General features: G+C 43.4%; 2 protein-coding genes and 1 long non-coding RNA gene across 4 annotated transcripts; 2 read left to right on the top strand and 1 right to left on the bottom strand.

Annotated features, from left to right (window-relative positions):
- The first annotated feature begins 765 nt into the window (after positions 1-765).
- Positions 766-2534, top strand: LOC128077679 (uncharacterized). The gene is made up of 2 exons (XR_008205127.1): positions 766-1140; positions 1636-2534. It is a non-coding gene; the product is annotated as an uncharacterized LOC128077679 (long non-coding RNA).
- A 9980-nt stretch (positions 2535-12514) lies between these two features.
- On the top strand, positions 12515-14414 carry LOC128077689 (homeobox protein vex1-like). Its single transcript, XM_052677186.1, has 2 exons — positions 12515-13284; positions 13672-14414. The coding sequence occupies exons 1-2, from the start codon at positions 12859-12861 to the stop codon at positions 14038-14040; spliced, it is 795 nt and encodes a 264-aa protein (XP_052533146.1). The 5' UTR covers positions 12515-12858; the 3' UTR covers positions 14041-14414.
- Positions 14415-16862: 2448 nt separating this feature from the next.
- Positions 16863-22141, bottom strand: LOC128078024 (homeobox protein vent1-like). 2 transcript variants are annotated; one of them, XM_052677811.1, is made up of 5 exons: positions 21973-22141; positions 21677-21728; positions 18228-18590; positions 17860-18098; positions 16863-17513 (listed from the first exon to the last, which is right to left on the bottom strand). In XM_052677811.1, exons 3-5 carry the CDS (start codon positions 18469-18471, stop codon positions 17139-17141), a joined length of 858 nt encoding a protein of 285 aa, XP_052533771.1. In that variant the 5' UTR covers positions 18472-18590; positions 21677-21728; positions 21973-22141; the 3' UTR covers positions 16863-17138. The 2 variants fall into 2 exon arrangements, with proteins under 2 accessions (XP_052533771.1, XP_052533772.1); XM_052677812.1 differs by lacking the exon at positions 21677-21728.
- Positions 22142-22996: the final 855 nt, after the last annotated feature.

Below are 22996 nucleotides of genomic sequence, written 5' to 3'. Positions count from 1 at the left end.
AGCATTTTTTGTTATAAAGCACAAAACACTTTCTTTGAAACACAAGTAGCATGGCTTCAGTCCAGAAGCACAGAGCTTCTCTGAAGAAAAACTGAAAGAATCAATTATATCTTTCATAAAAATTTAGGGAAAAATTCACCACAAAAAAATACATACATATCTTTTTATTCCAAGGCACTGTACACAGGACAGATTGCAAAGACTGTTTGTCAAAAATGAACAAACTGAACCTGAAATTACAAAACGAAGACTAAGAGTCTAATGAAAAAAAAAAATCTAATGCTGAAAGAGTAGATGTAATGAATTTTGGGATTGTCCAAATTTATGCATAATCACTAGCAAAGCACTGCTACTACATGTGGAACTGAAGTATTCTGAACTAACCTGAATCAAGTCCAAATAATTTAAGCTGATCTCTCCAGATTTCTTGTAATTCATAAAACCTTTATGTAGTCAATCAAGTGTATCATAACAAAGATCCTAAAAGAAAGACAGCATCTTGAAAGCAAATGGTTGAGGAATTTGTTTAAAAAAACAGGATTAAATACAGTGAAAGATATTCCCAGCCTTGGCATCCAGCAGGGAGCCTCAGTGGTGCCTGGATAAGGAAAGCCTTGTACACAGGCCTTGATATCTCCCTAGTAAAGTTGTATTTTCAGTGAAGGACATTGATAGAGATTCTCAAAAACACTTTGCTCTGAAAGAAGGGGGGTAGTAGGCAGAAAACACAGCACAGCCTTTCAGAACAAGAAGTCCTCTCCCAGATTTACATTTTCCAAACCATTGACGTATGTGAAAGAAAACAGATGATAAATTTTCATTCTCAGCACACATTTCAAGTCATCGCTTCAATTATTCCTATCAGTCCTGTTGTCTGCTGCACTCCCTTTTTTTTTTTTTTTTTTTTTTACCTCCCCCAACATATGAATGATACTTCTCAAGTTTTCAGAAGTTCTACAAAGCAGCGCTTTTTGCGCACCCAATCTGCAGGTGCAGCAAAGACCTTGGCAAGGGGCAAATGGATTATCACTTACGAAAACAGTTACATCGTATTGTTCATATTTCTTCAAGGTCTTGAGCAAGGCATAAATTCTCATGAAAACGAAGCTATTGCAGTCCCAGCATCAGACAGCTAAACAGGTACGTCTTTCTTTTGTTTCAGAATTAATTTTTCAGTATTCTGTATGATATAACTCTTTTTTTCTCCTCTCGTATATTCAGTGGGTAAATCTAACACATATTTTTGCAGCCTTTAAGTCCAAGTCTTAAATATTGCGCAGCAGTTCCAGCTTCATTAAAAGAAGATAGTGTACTTTTACTGACTTATAATTCAGCTTCTGATCCCTGCTACAAAAATGACTACATTTCTTCTTTCCAAGAGCTTCATTTTCTTGTATGTATTTCAGAATAGGAAATTACACTGAATTTTTAACATACTAAATGCTGTGTAGTCCCTGTTGATCCCCAGGGATTAAAGTTATTTGTTTCATGCTTTAACCTCCCTTCTAGCCTAGACTATCTTCTAACAACTCTGTAACACTGAATCAGAAGAAAAAAAAAAAAAGAAAAAAAGAAATGAACTTCAAAAATACATTTAGTTTCAATGCTTATTAATCTTTGTGTTTTTTATTGCAGGTTTATTCTTTATACTCTCACCACATCTTGATTTGGCTCGTTGTTCCTTTTTCCTATGCATATACTTCTTTGAGAGTTTGATCTAAAGAGGCATAGAGCATGGGAAAATGGGGCGACTGAGGTACTTCGCCATTCATTCTGAACAGCGCTGTCGAAATGTCGATCAAAATGCATGGAGGAAATAGATACACAAAGAAATGAAAGGTTAGTTTATGTAACACTCACTTCACCATCAAAAAAATGAACACAAGGTAGTGGTATTACTTAATCTCATTTCTAATTCACTGTGATTTAATTCTGTGAGAGAATAGTATTTTAAGTATCTACTCAAATGTTTAACATACTGCTTGGTGAACTGTTTCATCTGTAGCAAATGCACTGCTAATATTTCTTAATTTGTTATTCCCATAAACTTTCAGAAGTAAAGGGAACAGAGTCACAGACTGCAAAAGTGCAACACCAAACCTCTCTTGGACTCAGTCTTCACGGACTGCACTGCAAGTCAGGGCATGGAGGCTTGGTCATGTAGGCTCAGTCATGTGCGTGTTATCCAGGTTGGGTGTCTAGAACATACGAGTTACTCTTAGGACCCAATCCTACAAGATTCTATGTACCTCATATTATGCCAGCTTGTAAATTCTTGCTTGTTAAAACGGACTTGGTAAAACTTGGTAAATAGTAAATCAAGTAATAAGCATACTAATTTTTTTCTTCTCCTTTTATTCACAGCATCTTTGAAGAGGAACTGGAGAATTTTATTTTCCTGCTAATTTTTTATTATATTTCTGTTCAGTTTATTTTGTTTACTCTACAAAGAGATGTCATATCAGTTCCGTGAAAAATATTATGGAACCTTGTAACTGAATATACCACGTGTCAAATAAAAACCTAAAGTTTCACACACTGTTCAGAAGTCTGTGTTACCCTACACCACAAATTCTAACAAGGTTTGCAAAACTCCATGCATGGAGAAAGTAATAGTATGTACACTACCAGCCATTTTACTTCCTTACTATCGTGCCATATTATTCTAGATGAAATAAATATCTTAAGATGTTATAATATTCCTTATCTCATTTGTAAAGAATGGAAGGCTTTTTTCACATAACGAAATACTGAATCTGCTGATCAGAATCAAGTGAAACCTGCACAATTACTACATATAAAGATGAAAAAAAGCACATAAAACAAGATAAAATGTAAATAAATGGGGGGGAAGCACCTAACCATAAAACAAAATATTAAATTGCATTACAGAGCGTACATTTTACCTTGAATACATCTCACACATATAAATTTAACCTATAAACCTTCCAGGAACAGAATTTGTGGGAGAAGGGGAGGGAAAGGGGGGCAAGTTTGGACACACTGGCTCCATCTACAGACATGAATATAAAATCTCTGATACTGAAATAAAAAACAAGGTAATAGTCAGTACCATGATGAACACTGACACTGAATCAGCTCCATGAAGAGGAAGCACTGAGTTGCAAATAGTCTTTTGATTATTTATTATTCTAGATCATTTCAAATTTACCTCCAGTAAAAGAACGAAGCTAATACAACTCACTCATTTATGGTTTAGAAGTAATTTTATGTTCAACTTTTCTCTACAGAGCTGGGGTAGTTTTCTACCAGCAGAAACATGATCAGAATAATACAACTCTATTTAAATATATATTTTTTTTAAAAATCCCCAAAATAACCTTTGGTTGCATTATAATAAACATCAACATTTTCCATTGCAATGACTGGAACGTAATCATGCCAGGCTTCCCTCTAATATGCTGTACAAATGTTCCTCTCTATTCTGTAATGTGTAATAGATTTTTTTTCCATTTATCTCATCTGAAACAAGATTTGTTTCAGTATTGTAGGTTACATTGATTTTTAACTAGATGTTTTGCAGATATATTATGGATAAATTTATAGTATCAGCTTGTACTTAAATATGAAACTTGAAACTAATTTAAAATACTGTAAGTCCCAATTCTGAAACAAGATGTACAAACAAATAACAGCAGAGAAGAGTTTAAAATTGGAAACTATTTATAAATTTACAAAAATAAATTACCAAAATTATCACTTCAATAAACAGTGCAAATGTAGGCACATCCCTGATACAAAGAAAAATCACTCAGTAAGGACAAACAAATCATAAAATCATAGAATGTCCTGGGTTGAAAAGGACCACAATGATCATCAAGTTTCAACACCCCTGCTACGTGCAGGGTTGCCAATCACTAGAACAGGCTGCCCACAGCCACATCCAGCCTGGCCTTGAATGCCTCCAGGGATGGGGCATCCACAACCTCCTTGGGCAAGGTGTTCCTTGCAGGACTACATGCTATTCATCATTTCTACACATGAAAATCACTTCAGACATCCAATTTTGAGCTGCCAATAAATATATGACATAGCTAATGACACCAAATATACAGCACATACACAAAATGTTAAATCATAATAAAGCATAATACTGTAGTTAAAGTTATTCTATGTAGCATGATACCTGTAGGAACACTTGATTATTATTTTTTTTTAAAGCAAATATTTAGCTCTTTAGTGTATTTTCCAAATTGTAACTAACCTTCTATTTATTGACCCCTTCTCCCCTTCTGTATTTTACATATGTAGGAATGGGAGATACTGATTAACATTTTGGGCTTTATTTATACCTGAAGCATTTCAATATATCAGAAACAACCTAACAAAACCCCACTCAGAAATCAGCCTACATTAAACTGAAAGTTTTTCATTTTCACTTCTTGCAACAGCTTTACAAGACTGGAAATAATGTCTATTTCAGAAATCAAACCCTCATATGTGGTAATAATGAGTATTACATGAGCACTTTTGAAGTTCCCATGACTCCCTATTCCTGCCTTTGCCCCACTGTATCTGTGCTTTCACCCAGATCATAGTACTAGCGAGCCCAAAAAGAAGAATTCTGCAGTACTTTTTTTTCAGCCAAGTCAATTACCTGATCCAATGTATCTTCCAGATAAACTGATTCATTACCATAGTGGAGGAAGAGAAGCTGCTTATTTTGAAAGAGCACAACTTATGAAAAAGAATATCTTTGACATTGCAATTTAAAGGGGAAAAAAGGAAAAAAAAAAAAAAAAAAAAGAGTATTTGCATTTCCTCTATACTCACACACAAATGCCCATGACAGATTTGCCCAAGGAAAAAGTGCCAAACTTCGCTAGAGGGAAATATGTTCATCTCAGCTGCTTTCAAAAATACACTGACATGAATAAGTGTAATTTTTCTACAGAGGTAAGTGTAGAGACAGGTAATGATACAGGTAGTGAGAATACCTATCTGCACAGGCATAAGTGAAAATGGGAAAGCAAAGTTTTTCTGAAAGCTGCATTTTGCAGTAAAAAACCATTTTTACTCACAACATACTATTTTGAACATCAAGGTTCGTTTTAAGCTAAAGTTAAGACCTCAAATTCACGTTCCAGCATCCACATAAAACATTTTTCTTTTCTTCCCCTGAAGATATAAAAACCATCGACCTCAGTGCAATGTGTAAACAGGAATGAAAGGATCCATACGAAGAACTGATGAGATCTATATTGCTGAAAAGTCCTGTACCCCTTCCTCCTCTTTCCTTTTTCTCCTCCTTCCTACCATGCATCAGTTTTCTGACCTCCCAGTGAACTATTAAGCAAATCCATACAGTCAAAAATCCTTGACTGTAAGTTAGTTAGAATTTTTTTTTCTCTGTTAACTTTGTGTTTACACTGAAAAACTGCGGTGAAGGGAGAATCTTTACACATATGTACATGGGGAAAAAAGCCTACCACATCTCCCTATTTATCATATCTCAGGTTGGGACTAATCTATTTTTTACTGCATCGAACAAATAATGTAACAATTTAATTGATGAACTCTAATTCTTCCCATCCTTAATACGTGGATTCGACATTCATAAAGAAATATAGTGTGTGTGTACCTGTTCTTTGCCTCTTGAAAATTTATCTCACTTTCAAAAGTCCCAAATGTACTCCCCTCAAAAAATCTAAGTCATAACAACTAGATTTCACGCTAGATTTCCATAGACAACACGTTGAGAACTCGGTTTTTTTCTCTCCATCACAGCAGGCTCCAGCTGCGAAGCGCGGGGGCCGGCAGCACTTTTCCCACTGCAGCCCATTGAACGGAGAGTCTCTCCGCGTTCTCAGCGCTCCCCCTGCTGACGGCTCCCGGGTAGGTACGGCAAGAGAGAAGCAGGTATAATGAGATGAGAAGTGAGGAACAGAGCACGACAAACCACGAAAGCAGAAATGCCGGAAATAAAGGACTGGGCGTTTGTGAAGCATATAGAATCATAGAATCATCAAGGTTGGAAAAGACCTAAAAGATCACCCAGTCCAACCGTTCACCTATCCCCAATAGCTCCCACTAAACCATGTCCCTCAACACAATATCCAGCCTTTCCTTGAACACCCCCAGGCTCCGTGACTCCACCACCTCCCTGGGCAGTCCATTCCAGGGCCCGACCACCCTTTCTGAAAAGTAATACTTCCTAATGTCCAGCCTGAATCTCCCCTGCCGTAGCTTGAAACCATTCCCTCTGGTCCTATCACTAATGACACGAGAGAAGAGGCCGACCCTCAGCTCACTACAGCCTCCCTTCAGGAAGTTATAGAGAGCAATGAGGTCTCCCCTGAGCCTCCTCTTCTCCAGGCTGAACATTCCCAGCTCCTTCAGCCTCTCCTCATATGGCCTGTGTTCCAGACCCCTCACCAGCTTTGTTGCCCTCCTTTGAACACGTTCCAGGGCCTCAATATCTTTCTTGCAGTGAGGGGCCCAAAACTGGACACAGTACTCGAGGTGCAGCCTCACCAGTGCTGAGTATAGGGGAACAATCACCTCTCTGCTCCTGCTTGCAACACTGTTTCTGATGCAGGCCAGGATGCCATTGGCCTTCTTGGCCACCTGGGCACACCGTCGGCTCATGTTCAGCCGAGCTGAACATGATCAATACCTCCAATCATCAATACCTCCAGGTCCATTTCCTCTACGCAGTCCTCCAGCCACACCGCCCCAAGCCTGTAGCGTCGCCTGGGGTTGTTGTAGCCGAAGGAGGAGACAGAGGAGGGAACAGCCTTGGCCATCGTGTTGTTTCTGCCCTCTTCTGTTTATGAAGTTGCTCTTTCTGTAATATAGCCCCCTCCAGAACTCGGAATAACAATAATTGTTCCCATTACCAAAATGTTGTGAGCCTTGATACACATCCACATTGGGGGTTTTTTTATTTGTTTTTGTTTGTCTTGTTCTTAATAAATTTTTTAAATGATTAAGCAAATTAAGAGCTAAAAAGTTTAAAACAAAAACAAAACAAAAACAGAACTGTTCATACAAACTTAATTCCATCTCATAAGACACGTGTATTACAATGCAGCCTGAACTCAGTATTCCTATACATTTTTTTTTCCACCTTAAGTGTCCTCCTTCAGTCTACAGGACCAAAGCTTTGTCAGCCCTAGGTTTAGAAAGGTGTTCAGCAAGTGAAGGGAAAGCAGAAAGGAAAATCTCAAAACAAAGAAATAGTAATTACATATCACACAACTTCTGACAACTTGTTTCTTCTGTCAAGCTCAAACTTCCTGTGTGAGCAGGTCATTTTTTTTTTTTTTTAATAAGAAAAATGCAAGAACATTTGTTTAATTTCTGGTCTCATATTATTTCAGGGGAGGGGGCAGGTTTAAATTCAGATTGAGCATTGTTTCAATTTTAGTTCCAAATAGTGTGTTTCCTTTTTTTTTTTTTTTTTTTTTTTTTTTTTTTTTTTTTTTTTTCCCATTATTACATGATATCCCTTACACAAGAAAAACATCACCCAGTGTCAGAGGGAGCTTGAAAGCAGTAACAGACTATCCCTTTACGGGAGCACAATGCACTGTTAAAACTAAGCTACAATTTAACTATTGCTGAATTACAGTTAAATGTAGTAAATAACAAATGGAAGTGCTTGTGTTTAGCCCATTAGCAAATTCTGCTTTAAGTACTGTGAAGTGCTCAGAATGATGCAATTTAGCACTGTCATAAAAGGTCCTTCACAATGCAAGCATCATTCATTCTAAAGTACAGCAATAAAGAATAGAAAACATATTATAAAGTCAAACTAATATAATCAGTGTTCAGATGGCAAAGAGAAAACTACGAAGTGAAAATAATCGTCAAAAAAAATCATGACCCAATTACCACTGTGTTACATCTGCATATGTACATCAGTCCTACAAAATAGAGTTACTCTAGAAATTAAGATATCAAGCTATACTGTATTATAGAATCATAAAATTACCAAGTTTGGAAAAGGCCTCTCAGATCATCCAGCCCAACCACCCATCTGTCACCAATATTTCCCATTAAACCATGTCCCTCAGTACAACATCTAAACATTTCTTGAACATCTCCAGAGACAGTGACTGCACCACCACCCTGGGCAGCCTGTGCCAGTGCCCAACACTCTCTTGGGGAAGAAGTAGCTAAGAATTCCAAACATTGCCTTTAAAATGCTACTTCAACAAACGTAAGTATAGATCCAAAATATTTTTCTGCAATACACAAAAATAGTGTATATACTTTAGTTCTTTTTTTTTTCTTTTTAAGTAACCTATAATAATTTTATCTGTTCTTTTGAGCATACTTAAATGTGGAGATGATATTTCAGAGAGCTTCTTTAAACGTTTCTTTAAACGAACTTTCTAAGTGATGATCCTACAGATGTTAGTTGATTACCTGTTAGCGAAAGCAGTATTTCCTAGGTTAATGTGTTCTTGCCAGCTCTGTTTCCTGAGATGGCAAGATTTTGTGTAAGATGAACAATTCAATACACAGGAGACAGCTGGATTGAAATGGAAAGGATTATGTTTGATCACTGACAATTAGATGCAATTAGCTTGCATGAAAAACTAAATGCTGATAGCTAATTGAAGGATGAATGGCATTGACATTGAGTTTAATCTACAGTTTTAATTACATAGTTTTATAGAATCCTTCCATGTAAACATGAATATAGCTATGTAACAGTTATCAATTCCAATTAGAACTTCTTACTTGAATATAACTGAATATCACCACTTCAACTGTAAACATAGTACTTCTTATCTTAGTCTCTCCATCTGGGCAAAAAGAGCAGCTATACTGACCTCCTGAATGTGCAAACTGTTCCTCTATCAAATGCACCAATACCATTTACTACTAATAGGAATCACCCCATTTCTATCTCATCCACAGTCCAAACATTCCTCTGTACAGGCTGTGGAGATCATCCAGCCTTTTAGGTTTAGCTCTCACAGTTGTTAAAAGGCACCTGATTTTCTCTTTCCTGTTTGTTTAATAGCTGAAAACCTAAGCAGACTCCTTGACAGATCAGAAGAGCGTGTAGGAAAACACACACAGGTAAGGGAGACATCTCTCTTCAACCGCAGAGCTGCTAGTACTACTGAAAACGTGTCATCTAGCTGAGTGTATCCTTCGTTCAAGGTAGAAATGAGTGTCCTTAGAATTTTTTCAAATGATTGAATTAACCCTCGGTGCACTTCATTATATAGATAGCTTCACTGCTAGCATACTGACAAAAAAACCCAGCTTCTACATGTTAATATATTCCATAACCAAACCGATGCTGAACAACTACTGCTTTTCTTCACAACTGAGGCAATAACTAAAACACATTAATTACTATAAGACAGTGCACTGAAATAACCAAAAGAAAACCAGAAAACTCAGTCATGAAAGGTTATCAGTATGTCACAGCCTAAGATATGGAGCAGTTACTCCTCCAGTACACCTCTTTAGACTATAAGAAACAGGTCATTGTGCTTTCTGTCCTCTAGGTAATCATAGAAAGGGCTAACAATCAATGAAAGACCAGATGGGTGTTTCACCACAGGATCTACTGAGTGATAATTGCTAAGTAGGAACACGCAGCAATGACCCTTTAAATTGTAATTGCCCTCGCGTGGTGTTCACTTACAGCCCTGCAATTACTCCATCAGAATCCTTTGAAGGGTGTGAGAGACGCTTTATACAACCCTCTGCACCTCAGTTAAATCACTGTTATAACATACAAAGCATGAACAGCTCTCTTAAAACATGAGTCATTCTCATGTTTATAACTTTCATGGCCACATATGTGCCTTCTTCTAGTTTTGCTGAAGTCCTTGTTGAGTTTTGTTCTGCAGATGAAGAGAACAAAAACGAGCAAAAAAGGTATGATATCAACGGCAGTATCAAATGGCAGAAAGATATTACAGATAAACGACAGTGTTGAACAAACACTAAATATTTTTAGAGGGCACTCACATGATATCACAATAAAGCTTTGATGATATGACCTCACTTCTGTTTACAAGAAATGGGCCAGTATTTAAAACTAGGACAGCCACCTCATGTTAGAACATGGTCTTCTGCTAACAATTAAACCAAGGCAAAAAATAGTGTTTCCAATATGCTGTACTGTCTAAGAAGCAGCACAGTACATCTGTGTTATGCTACTTACAACTATAAATTAAAAATACTTGTATTATTTTAAAAGCAAATACATTATCCTCAGCAGCAGTTCTCAGAGTAATTCTGATCTAAATCTGTGTAAGGCTTCACTAAGAGCAGATGGAAAATTTGAGATTACCTTTTTTCCCTCTTCTCCAAAAAGATATGTGGTTTTCAGCATATGCTGGACAAGGTGGAAACTTCTACTCCTAGCTTCTTAAGTACAAATTATAAGATCTTCTTAAGTAATTTGGTCTCAAGAAGGAGGAAAAAAAAAAAAAAAAAAAAAAAAAGAAAAAGGAGGAAGCATTAGAAGCCTTTAATCCTTTCATGAATCTGAAAAGTAATGTAATAAGTTATATATATAAATATATATATATATATAAATTATATATTGATTCCCTGTGCCTTTTGAAACTACAGATTTTGTCCCAAAAGCTGTAAGGGCAATTCTTCCAATCTGGTGAGGTAAAATAAATAAATAAGTAACATCAATCACTACAGAAATAAAACAAAGCACACTAAGCCCCGCATTAACAATAAAATGCAAATTTTAGGGCTGCCATCATAGCGGAACTCCCCTTTGTTGCTCATCTACTAGCATCAGCACAATAATAATTAACAAGTAGAAACAATAACATAAAGGAATGATGTTTTACTGCTCCTTGTGATTAGATGTTATCTGTAACACTAAATGCATTGTAATGATTCACTTAAGAAGTTGACTGTCTCTTTATAATTTTTCCCAACAGAGCTCATTGTTTCCAGGACTAACACTCAGGTTTCTAACCAGCACTTGAAGTTCTGCTCTCTATACAGTAGACTCTGATCAATAGATTCAACCATGGATTTTTACGATTAACTGACTTATTACATGCTTATAATTCTATAGTTGTTTATAGGACTAGGAACCAAGCTAACTAAAACTATCTGTAATGGTCCGTTCCAGACAAATCATTCTGAATGTACTTAGGACTCATTGTCATCAAAGAAGACTTAGCAACAGTCTCCACCTCCAAACTTCCTCCGAGTTTTGATTGTTTTTCTTCATTAAAAGGGACAGGTACAATGTAACTTGCATCTTGGTAGTTTTCAAAAGTTAGAGATTACTGTAGGTGGGGGACCTCTTCAGGAAAAAAAAAAAAAAAGAGAGAGAGAAAGAAAGAGAAAGAAAGAGAGGAAGAGTAGAAAAGCTCCCAACTTAACATTCAAGAGAACTCTTCTCATTAACAAGGGGAACAAAAGATCTGCGGACATATGTATGAAGCAAGCTCAAGGCAACTTCTAAAAACGCCTGGTCGGGTTTCAGCACTCTAAGCAAAAGGGCACGTAATTCCTACTGCATTTTATGAGAGGAAAAAGAAAACCACGATTGCCTCAGAAAATATAGACAGCCTTAAAGGAAAACGGCCTGAAGGGTGGCATTATTTGACTTTTGCCAGCTCTCTGCAAATACTTCGCCGTGACACGGATTTCTTTGAAGTCTCCGAATTAACATGATGTCTCAAACACGTTCGGCTCTGTGTGAAAGCTAGTTCATTATCTCTGGCTGTATAAACTCAAGCAGTGGCGGCTGTTTACTGAAACAACCTGTAAATGTGTTAGCCCGTGTTTGCAGAGGATAAGGACTGTGCCATCCCAAGCCCACTTCAGACCGTAAAAGAAGTTCTTTTCTCACCCTTATCTGAATCATCCTCGAACAGGCTGCCTCTGAACAGAGATTACACTTCTCTTCTTTGATCTACTTTATAAAAACATCAGAACTGTTTACTTTGAAATGCATACATTTTTTAGTGTGTGGGGAAGAGAGATGTTTTAAGACATGAACTGACGTATTTCAAGCCAATTGGTTATTTTCTCAGCCTTTCTCGTCCTGCCCAACATCCTGAAGCATAATTTCACTGCCCAGTCCTTGAATTAATTCATACGAATTAACTTGTTCTACTCATTATTAGAGGACTCAGAACTTCCCACCTTGATCTCTAACAGGTGACCTCACCATCTGCCATGCTAATGCCCCTGCAACTTGCGACTCTTCCTGCCTCGAAAACTTCTTTATGATTCAGGTACTGCACAAACACAGGTCAGCAACTGCACCGTGCACTTCAGAGCACAGAGAAAGCCCTTATCTCTGCCCTCAGCCTCAGGGGCAGCAGTGAAATGCTCCAAGTTCAAACAGCACCAATGCCCCCTGAGCTGACAAAGAGCAGCACGTTGCTTATGGGCATCGTGGGGAGATACCAGAACTTCATATTTTTCCCTTGTTTTTAAGGCCAAGGAATGTTTATTCATACCTCAGATCGCTTTGCTGATAGAAAGGCAAGAGGATTCCTCCAAGTGAGCAAGAAAAACTCCAAATGTGGGGTGAGCTCTCACAGAAGAGTCCTCTGTCCATCGTCACCAGCCCCTCCCGAATCCTCCTCCTTCGTCCCAGGGAAAAAAAAAACTGAAAATCGCGATGTGCTTGGAGTCGGGGGCACAACGGCCATTTCAGGCCGCAACGTGGTTATCAGAGCTGTACGGCCAGGGGGTGACTCAGGGCTGAACTTGGCGCCAGGTCAGGCAGCCTTGAGCCCCGCTAACTGCGGCGCTCAGAGATTAGGCGGATGTAACAATCACCTGAGAGGGAGATTAAAGGCCTCTCAACGGAGCCCTTTGTTCTCGGCCTCATTTGATGCTCGGAGAGCCACGCCGCGGAAAACGCTTTAAATGTTTGCCCCCAGCGCCGGGACGGTTTCAGAGAACGGGGAAAGCCCCACCATCATGGAGAAGGGCCGCTTCTCCGTGGAGTGGTTGGCGCAGAGCAGCAGCAGCGGGGGTAACAGCACAGCACAGGGAGAGTGCGGGGCGCGCGGCGGGACCGCAGCTGCCGGCCGTCGGGAGAACAACAGCGGCACGTGCGGCACTGCCCGCCTCGCCGCCCCTCCGACGCCGCTCTCCCTTCCCACAACGCACCCGGCCCCGCGGCGCTGCAGCCCCGCGCACGAGGTGGAGGCGGGAGGCGGCGTGCGGCCCCGCACCAAATTCTCGGCGGCGCAGCTGCAGGAGCTCGAGCGGAGCTTCCGCGAGCAGCGCTACATCGGCGCCAGCGAGAAGAGGCGGCTGGCTGCGGCTCTGGACCTCTCGCAGAGCCAGGTGAGCGGGCATGGGGCTGGAGGGAGGGGATGGGCGGGTCTGCCGACGGCTCTGCCACGCAGAACTACGGGGAGTCGGCATCCTTGCTTCGGCTGGCACGGTTGTATAGGTTTGTACTGACTCATAAATACCAGATTTCTAGCCGTCTCTCTCTTAAAACGATGCCTACACGCGGTGGCGTTGCGGGATCCCACTCAGAGCAAAGTCAGCCCTGTCGCACCTGAGCCGCAGGTGGCCAAATCGCCACACCGTCAGAGCATCGTTATCAGCCCCACCTCTTGTAGCTGCTACCCTGCAAGTCGGACAGCAGGGCGGCTAGCAGGGTGCATCACTGCTTGGAACGGAGAGGAGTGGGGTGGTTCTTGATTTTTCCTTTCTTATCCCCAGATAAAAACCTGGTTTCAGAATCGCCGCATGAAATTTAAACGCGAGACACAGGATGCCAGGGTAGAAGCCCTTGTTTCAGGCCTGTTCCTGCCCTATCACCAGTACCCGGATACGGTGACACCCAGCTGTCTTCATGGGTTGGATATCAGTGTTTCCTCTACCCTGAGCGCTCCCCTGCACCCAGCAGGGCTCAGCCCGTCCCTGCTGGCGCCCCCTGTTCCAGCACAGCTCTCACAGGCAGCTTTGCCAGGCACAGCTTTGCTGCTTCCCCCCGGCCCAGCACTGCCTGCATACTCCGCTGTGATCCCAGCTGTGACTTTAACCAACGACCACAAAGGACTGAGATTCCAGCCCTACCTACCTTGTTAACAATGCCAAAGATTATCTGTAAGCTGCCAAATATCTAAAGAGTAATTATTTATATTAAATATATGTGTGACTTATTTTTTTATATCTTTTCCCCTAATGTTAAAAAGAAATAAAGGCCTCGAGGTATAATACTGAGAGTGGAAGAGGAAGATCTGAAACTTGTACAGCCTTCGGTTCTTTGTACTGAAACACTTTTCCCGGAGTTTGTTCTCAGAAAACAGCCTATAATCACATGCGGTTCTTCACAGAGAAAAGGGAGTGTTTATTATATGTATGCAGTAGCTACATGATGAACTATATGGAGGACACAGTGATAGCTGTTCACAAGGGACTTTTAAGAAAAGGCTTGTCAATGACATCAAACAAATTAAAATAAAAGTTGAAGGAGGAAAGATTTAGGTTGGATGTTAGGGGGAAGTTCTTTACAAGGAGAGTGGTTAGGCCCTGGAACAGGCTGCCCAGGGAGGTTGTGGATGCCCCATCCTTGGACGTGTTCAAGGCCAGGTTGGATGGGGTCCTGGGCAACCTGGTCTAAATGTGGATGTTTGGTGGCCCTGCTAGGCAGGGGGGTTGGAACTACATGATCCTTGAGGTCCCTTCCAACCCGGGTGATTCTGTGAAAAGTGATACAATAGGTGTCAACCCTGTGGCCAAACACAAATTGCCTCATATTGTATTTCATCTGTCTATTTTGCACAGTCCCTAAAGTCACCTCCTCTTTACTTAGCTGCATTTTAAAAGAGGAAGCTAGGGGATTAATTGTCAATCGTATTTTTTATGCTAGTGCAAAATGTGATTGTAATTTAAATCTACTGTTGAAAACACTCCAGTTGTTCCTAAGTTTTGTTCTAATACACCACTGAAAACATGAAATATTAGTTATTACATCTACAGCTTCAGCTGAACTTGGCAGATTCAATAACTTCAAGCTGCAGTGCAGCATTAGGCTTGCATCAGGTACACTTGGGACTGCTCCTTAAAATCCTCAAGCAAGCTTTATAGAGAATAGCAGATTCAAGCCTACAGGAAGGGAGTAGGGAGAAGCACTCCCTGTATCAGTGTGGAGCTACACCAGCAGTTGTAATTATATCTCTCTTGCCCCTGACCATCCTAACCTGATTGCTAGCTGAAAGCTAAATAACTTTGCACTGTCCAATGAAAATAACAATAGAATATCTCTTTTTGAGGTAGAGGTTATGAATAAAAAAGGAGTTGATAAACATGGCCTACAACCCCATTGTACAACGCTGCTGTTCTTCACTACCCCGCTTGTGTTTTGGGGTTGAGGAGAGCAAAGCTGAATGTACAGTTCTTGGCAGACAACAAGGGACAGTGAGGAATAGGAGATAAACTTCCACCCACAGTCCTACCTTCTGTTCAGATTGTTTTCTCTGGTGTAATACCCCAAATCCTAATCACCAACCATGCTGTAAAGAAGCATCCATACCTTACAGGGCGGAAGGGGAGCAACCCATCTTTGTCACTCAGAGGAGATCCCTCTCCCAACGCACCCACACCTTTTTGCTCCCAGCCCCACCAGGACTCTGCTCTGAGATGGGGTCCGGGAGCTGAATGGACAGAAAGTGTATTAATCTGCCACCGTGCACACAGGCTGTACAACCCAGAGAAAACTCAGCATGGCAACTTAGGACCAGTTACCCTGTAAATTCCAGACACTGCTTCCCCTGCTGACCATGAAGTTCACTGCCAGCCTTGCACCTCTTAGTGCTAAGACAGCATCAGGTTTAGATATCATTTCAAAAGTGAGGTGCCCTCTCAGATTGTTACACTGAAACTCGAAGCCCCTGGGGTGCAGGGCAACAAGGGGAAAATTAAGACTACATTGCAGCAATCAATCTAGTTTTTAATGCACTTAGAAGAACTGAATAAGCTTCATTAAGTTCTAAAAGAAAAGTGCTAATTAATCCCTTCCCTCCTGAGAACGACCACCTTTTCTTAATGGGAAAGGAAAAAGAAAAGTTTCAGGATCGTTAGAGCAAAAAAACTAAAGCTGCTCCCTTCAAATGCTGCTTGTCCTAAAAGCATCAATTTACCTAAGGAGTATTTCAAAATATGCAATTACCATGAGCATTCAGTGGGGAATCAAAGGCCAAATTTGCGGATTAAAATCTCATTTAGACAATACAACTATTAACAGAACTCTAATTATGCTCTTAAATCTTTTTCAAGATACTGGCTTTGATAACTGTAAAACTTTAGAACTCTAAACTGAGCATTTGAACTATTTAATCACTGTTTAAAAAATGAATCAGCTGCACGAGCATCTGTGATTAACACGGTTGGAGCTCTCAGGTGGAAAACAGACTGTTTTCAGCAATACATCAATTAATATACAGAAGAAAAACACCTTCATCTTCCTCCTTTGCTGTGCCTCAAACATGGTATGATACAGCTGGCAAGGCTCAGGCTCTCAAACATAACAAAATACAGAATCCCTCTCACTGTGACTGCAGGAAAGCCAGATAATATGCACACAATTTTTTAATTTTTCCCCATTATTGAAAGAGCAGTTCACAAGTGAAACCTTTGCACACTGTGCACAGGTAACATCTGTCAATTTATATACATGTGAAAACCGAAGGTGTGCAATTTCCAGTCCAAGCTAAACAATTTTGTTCTACACCGTGGGAAATCTTGCAAATGCAAATTTTTGCTTTGGCTTTTCTTCCTTCAGTTCCCTTTCAGCTGCTGCAAGCACAAAATGAAAGCTGTAGGCATAAAACTGTAAGTGTATCATAGCTATAGCATAATTTTGCCTTTCAGCTGTGCTTAAGGTATCTTCAGCACAATACAAATCAAAGGAAGAAGATAGAAGTATTTTGGGGAAAAAAATAAAGCTTTTCAAAAAGGTGAGGCATAAAGAAGACCGAGAAGCACAACATCCAATAAGTTTTAATGCTAATTAGTACAAATATTAATAAATATTACTCTTTACAATTAATTTAGAAAAATAAACATGTAAGATTACAAATCAGACAAAAAATCCATCTAAGTGGAAAAAATACATTTCTCTCACTATACTAATACATCACACTCATCAATTTTTCCTGTTTGTCTGCCATGTTTTGTTTTCACTATCAGGTGTACAGAGGATGGCATTTATTGTCCGTTTTATTCTGAATTACTGAATGGAAAGAAGGATGAGGAGGAAGCAAGTGTTGATGGTAGTACGGCAGCTCGCTTGCCATGAAGCAGTAGGTGCTTTGAAAAGCATCATATTTGGGGAAGGAGAAGCTGAGCTGCATCGCAGACACCGGGGGGAGAGGCAGGAGTCTCTGATGCTGTGGAGCAAAGGGATAGTGGAAAGACAACGGAAAGCCTTCATCGGAAAGGAGGGCTGGAGGGGTGGTTCCCGGGGGGAAGCTGTAGAGCGGAGCAGGAGATACGAGGTGCTGTTGGTCCTGGATTTCCCTCTTCAGTTTCATCCTCCTGTTCTGAAACCACGTCTTGATCTAAGAAATAGGAGGGAGGGTCCGCGAGGAAGTAACAGCTCAGTACTTTGCTTACAAGTGCAAAGTGCAAGCAACGGCAGTACACCGGACCTTTCCGTGCTCACTTTGCTTTAATTGCCTGTGTTGGGCTGATGCCAGAGCTAACCAAGCACAGAGGATCAGAGTGCGGAAGGGTTATGGATGAATCACTTTAGGGCGTTAAGAACGTCTATAACCCTTGCAAGATAGACACAACTCGATGTATATCGAGACCTGGCTAGTTAAGATGTTAGGTATTAAGCAGTGGAACTCAGCCAAAGGCCGCTAGAACGTCTCAGCGCAGCCATGCGAGATGGCCGGCACTCACCTGGACCTCGGAGAGCTGCAGGGCGGCCGCCAGCTTCCTCCGCTCCGAGGCTCCCAGGTACTTCTGGTGCTGGAATGTCTTCTCCAGCCGGCACACCTGCTCCGAGCTGAAGGCGGTCCGCCCCCGCCGCTGACGCCCGCGGCTCCCGCACGGCGCCTCCACTTCCGAGCGCTCACCGCCGGCGCTCTCGCTCTCGTAGCCCGAGGACTCGTCGGCGCTCAGCCATCCGCCGTCAGGGGCTGCCGAAGGGATGGAAGGGGCGGCTGTGAAGCCTTTTCCCCCAACCGTGGTCCGCCTCCGTTGCGCCGACACGAGTTGAGGTCCCGACCCACACCCGCCTTTTTTCTCCTCCCACCTTTCTCACCTACCTGGCTCCGACAGGTAGCGCTCGCTGGGCTCCTGGGGACAGGTCCCACTCCGCCGCTCCGCGCCGGGCTGGCAGTCCAAGGGCTGTTCCGGTCGCGGACTCCCCCGTTGGGGCTCGGCCCTGGCCAGGAGGGAATTGCGGCCGCGGCCCTGCGAGGTGGGGGCGCGGGGAGGGGGGACGCAGCAGATGTGGGGCCGCATCCCGTCGGATTTGTGCTCTGCCAGGGGAAAGTCAGCCTGGCTCATGGCGGTGAGGGGCTGGGGCTGTCGGCTTCGATCAGCTCTTATACAGGCGCTCCAGTCCCGAGCAGGCTAGTTTGCAAGTGCGAAGCCACATCAAAGTGGGAATCGAGCAGAGATAACAGCTGCCAGCGAGGAAGAAAGTTCACACGTCTGGCAAATGTCTACAAGGCCCCGGCTCCAGCGTGTCTGCGGGGCCGGGGAAACCCTCTTGAAGTGCAAACCTGCCCCTATCCCCCGGAGGGCAGGGCATGGGCAGGCCCAGCCCCGCGGAGGGGCTTTTAAAGATGCCGATATTGCCACGACAGGCGGGATTTTTACCCGCTTCCTCTCTGGCCGCGATACCCCAACACTGAGAGCGCCCTGCCCGCCTTAAGGCTGCGGGGTGAGCGATTCCTGGCTGCCAGCTCCGCCGCCTGGCGCATCACCGGCAGAGCGGACCCTGGGAAAAGCGGTTGGGGGCCGCTGATCTCAAACCCCTATCCCCTAGGCTGAGCTCTCACCCGGGCTGGGGCTCGGCGGTGCCGCGGGCTCTCTCAGCTTGAACTTGGCGCCACCTGTCTAGCCAGAAAGCATGCCTGACCTCCTTTGGAAGGGTCTTTGGACCCGAGCGATCAAAGCACGAAGTGAGCAGCGCTCGCACCTCATCAACCCCGAACGGCCCCCAACCCACACGGCGCTTCCCGAGGAGGGAGATGCCTTTGTAACGTGAGGAGGGCACCGCGAAGGTATCCCCCCCGCGTCCCACCCCAGCAAAGCTGGGACCCGGGCTGGAATGGGGAAGGGGCTTGTGACTTTGTACAAAAAGAGCAAAGCACAGAGCCCAGATGTCTTCCCCCGGAACACCCCGTGTTGCAGAGAAAACCATATTCACGCTGCCCTTTTTCATCCTTCCAAGCATTCCCGTAACTCCATGGACACTAGGATGAGCGTTACTGATTCCTCCAGACCCACTGCCTCACCCTAACCCCTACCCCGGGGGAGCTATACAATACAGGATCAGGAGCAATGCAAACGCCTTGCACAGCCCATCCAGCCCCGGAGCTTCTCTTCCAACACCATTCCTTACAGCAGGGCTGGGAGAGGCTGTTCTTGCACAGGCAGTGAGATTGCATTGTCCTTTATGGGGTGCTGGGCACAGCTGTTAATGGAAGTTCAGTTACCACTGAATCCAAACTGTCATTTTGGCTTTGGCTTAAGTCCATGCAGGTGCACAAGCAGCTGTGCACTGAGCTGGAGACCTCCCTGTCTTGGAAACACACTCAAAAGGGCCACCAAACTAGCAGCTCCTTAAACCTCACAGGTCCAAGGCACCAAGTCGTCCAAAAAAGCTCAGAATTTGCACATCAATTTTAATCACTTCCAGATTTAATAGCTATTCCTGTACAACTGTGCATGAACCCTCTTTTTAAAGGAAAAAATGCACCATTTTTCTCACCATTTCTGTCTTATTTCAGAGCAGCCATGAGTATGAATAACTCCATGCCTGAACAAATCCCATCTGAAGAGCTCAGGTTTCATCCCACAGGTTATGCATAGAGCTTCATTGCAAAGTAACTGCAGAGCCCAACTGCCTCACCTAGACCAAATGCTATGACACTCAAAAACTGCTGGTATTCAGCAGATACTGAGTCAAGCACACACCTTTAAGCAGTGTTCTCCCCCAAGGGAAGGGGTATCTCCAGTGCTTCTCCAGCAGGACAAAACTTGTATCAAACCCAAGAGCCCCCATGCCCAGAATTACCCCATGGGCACAAAACAATGTGCAGCTATTGGGGAGAGACTCTTCATCCCTACTGTCAGAACTAAGCCATGCACGAGACTTGGATCAGTGCCATACATGAACAGATCTTGTGTCACCTTATGTCATTTGGGGGTGTAGGGAAGGGAAGCAGTTGACTTGTCCCACTGTTTTCTAAAAGTTTGTGAAATCCACGACCTTTTCTTTATTATTTAATTAGAATTGTCTATTAAGTTAGATGTTTAACTCCTTAGGATTCCCCGCCCCCACCCCGGGGGAGGTGGTAGCCACATCTGTAGACCACAAAACCTCAGAACAGATGGGAAATGGGTAGGAGGTGTCACAGGACTGTTGCAGCTCCCACCAGGAAGAGGTGCCGACTTGAGAATCTTGGGAACTTTGATGATCCTGGGACGGCAGAGTGAAATCACCTCCTCACCTCCAACAGAAATAAGGCTCTTAAAGGAGACTTTGTTTCTTTCCTGATCCATTCTTATGTATCACGTTAGATTTTGTATCACTGGAGTTCTACCTGCTATCAAAAAAATGTTACTGGCGCTTCCCCTGTACCAGGCTCATACTACACTAGATTCACAGAATCATTTGAGTTGGAAGGGACCCTTAAAAGCCACCTGGTCCAACTGCCCTGCAATGAGCAGAGACACCTACAGCTCTATCAGGTGCTCAGAGCCCCCATCCAGCCTGATCTTGGGTGTTTTGATGGATGGGACACCCACCACCTCTCTGAGCAACTGTGCTGATGCCTCATCATTCTTAATGTGGAAAATTTCTTATATCCAATATAAATCTCCCCTTTTTTACTTTTATACTATTCTCCTTAATCCCATCACAGCTGATCTCACTAGAGTTTGTCCCCTTATTCCATGTAGTTGGACTTTAGATACTGAAAGGCCTCTCTCTGTACTCCCCGGAGCTGCCACTAGAAGCTGAAGCACTTGCATTCTCCAAGAATAGCGCTAGTGCGCCAAGTCTATTAACATATATACTCCATCCCCTACTTTTGTGCAACAACATAAGAAACTATGGCCAGAAATCAGGAAAAAAAAAATAATAATCCATCTCAAGCAAAATAATTTCTAGTTTAACTGGCCAACTCCGTAGGTGAAAGCCCGAGGCAGAGGGAGCCCTTCCAGCCTCTTACGGGAAGGGACGCGGCCACCAGCGCTCGGCGGGGCTCAGGGCTCGGGGGGGCGGTGAGACCACTGATCACTGTTTGTATCCTTCACTGCTCCCCTTTGGAAATGCTAACTAGGTTATCCAGCACGCCGTTTGATGTCCTGATAAGTGCTATTAGACAGCCAATTAGGCATCAACGAGATCGATTGTTTCGGAATGGATGCTTTCTGTTTGAAGTAGCCGTGAACACTAACAGGGCCATCACCAGGCTCTCCTTTGCCCACGGGAACAATGCGGGCCGACACACCATAAATAACAAATGTTCTGACTCACCCGGAGTGCTGCGCCCTCCCGGCTCACACGCTGCAGCTATTCCCATTCAGCACTGTGGGACCAAACGCGCGCTTTGCATTAAAAGCGATTTATCACGGAATTCCCATTCAGCTCTTTGCTCAACGGAGGGACAAAGCGCCGAGATAGCCTCGGTGGAGCCAGTGCAAATCGGAGCAGGAACCCAATTCCCACGCACGCCACCCCGCGCTGCCCGGGGATCGGTGACACCTCCGCAGCTGTTCGCGATTGCCCAGGAAGAGTAACTGAGAGCTGAAATGGGAACTTAAACACCTCACCTCCCGAATTCCAATCCGCTGCCGGGATCAGTTCCCCACCAAACGCCTTTACAAAACAACATTAGGTCGGAGCTTAAAAACTTAGTGAACAGTTATAAAAGGTAAGAGAGAAAACCTTTCAACAAAACAAACTGAGACTAAAAGATTTCTCCTTTCTCTCCCCCCTCGTTTCGGTTGGATTTATCAAGTTAATTGGCATCTAATTACGTATCAAAGAAAGAGATAATGGGCTGCAATTAGACATAATGGCCTGGCGGTGCGAGATCCCTCCTGATTAGCACACAACTCCGAATCACTTCACCTGGTTCGTTAACAGGTGCCGCCTGTGGCTCCACGGTGTCTGGGCGCTGCGGGGGGGGGCAGCCGGCCCTATTCCCAGCCGTTGCCCTGTTGGTTGCTCTCGCCAAATTGGGACGGGCGTTAACGCACGGGCTGCAGCAGGCTCCCTGCCATTACCGCGGCGCTAATTCAATCAGGTTGCGCACACACTGCGGGAAGAAAGGCTTTGAAGTCAGCTTTCTACCCTCCCACCCCTTTTTCCTCCCCAGGGAGTCCAGTTTTCAGGTTATACAGCCCCTTCCTAGAGAGCCGCCAGCTCCAAAATGTTCCTCCCCAACTCAGCCACCCGGCCCTGCCATTTGCGGGGGGCTCGCACGCTGCGCTTTGTCCCGCCGGCATCATTCCTGCCCGGAAGGTGGCTGTGATGTGATTAAAGACACAAAAGGGGTGTTGAAATGGAGCTCGCTCTGGTGGAGCAATGTGGGTTCCCTGCTGTGCCCGCGAGTGCCACCGGCCCCGGGGCGAGCGGCCCGTGCACCGCCCAGGCTGGAGCGCTCTGCCCCGCTCCTTTTTTTTTTTTTTTTTTTTTTTTTTTTTTCTGCCTTCAGCCAGAGGCTGCCAGCATAGAGGCCTATGGTAGTATTTTAAGATCACTGGAATGTTAACTTCTAGAGAAAGAAGATTTTTGCGGGTAGAAAAGGTTCTGCAGCTCATACATTCAGGTTACCCTTGCTAGCAGAAAGCC

This window comes from Tympanuchus pallidicinctus, unplaced genomic scaffold (assembly GCF_026119805.1).
Source record: "Tympanuchus pallidicinctus isolate F22 unplaced genomic scaffold, pur_lepc_1.0 scaffold16, whole genome shotgun sequence".
Taxonomy (NCBI): Eukaryota; Metazoa; Chordata; class Aves; order Galliformes; family Phasianidae; genus Tympanuchus; species Tympanuchus pallidicinctus.
The sequence above is the reverse complement of the archived record's forward strand: the minus strand, read 5'-3'. Positions and strand labels throughout refer to the sequence as shown.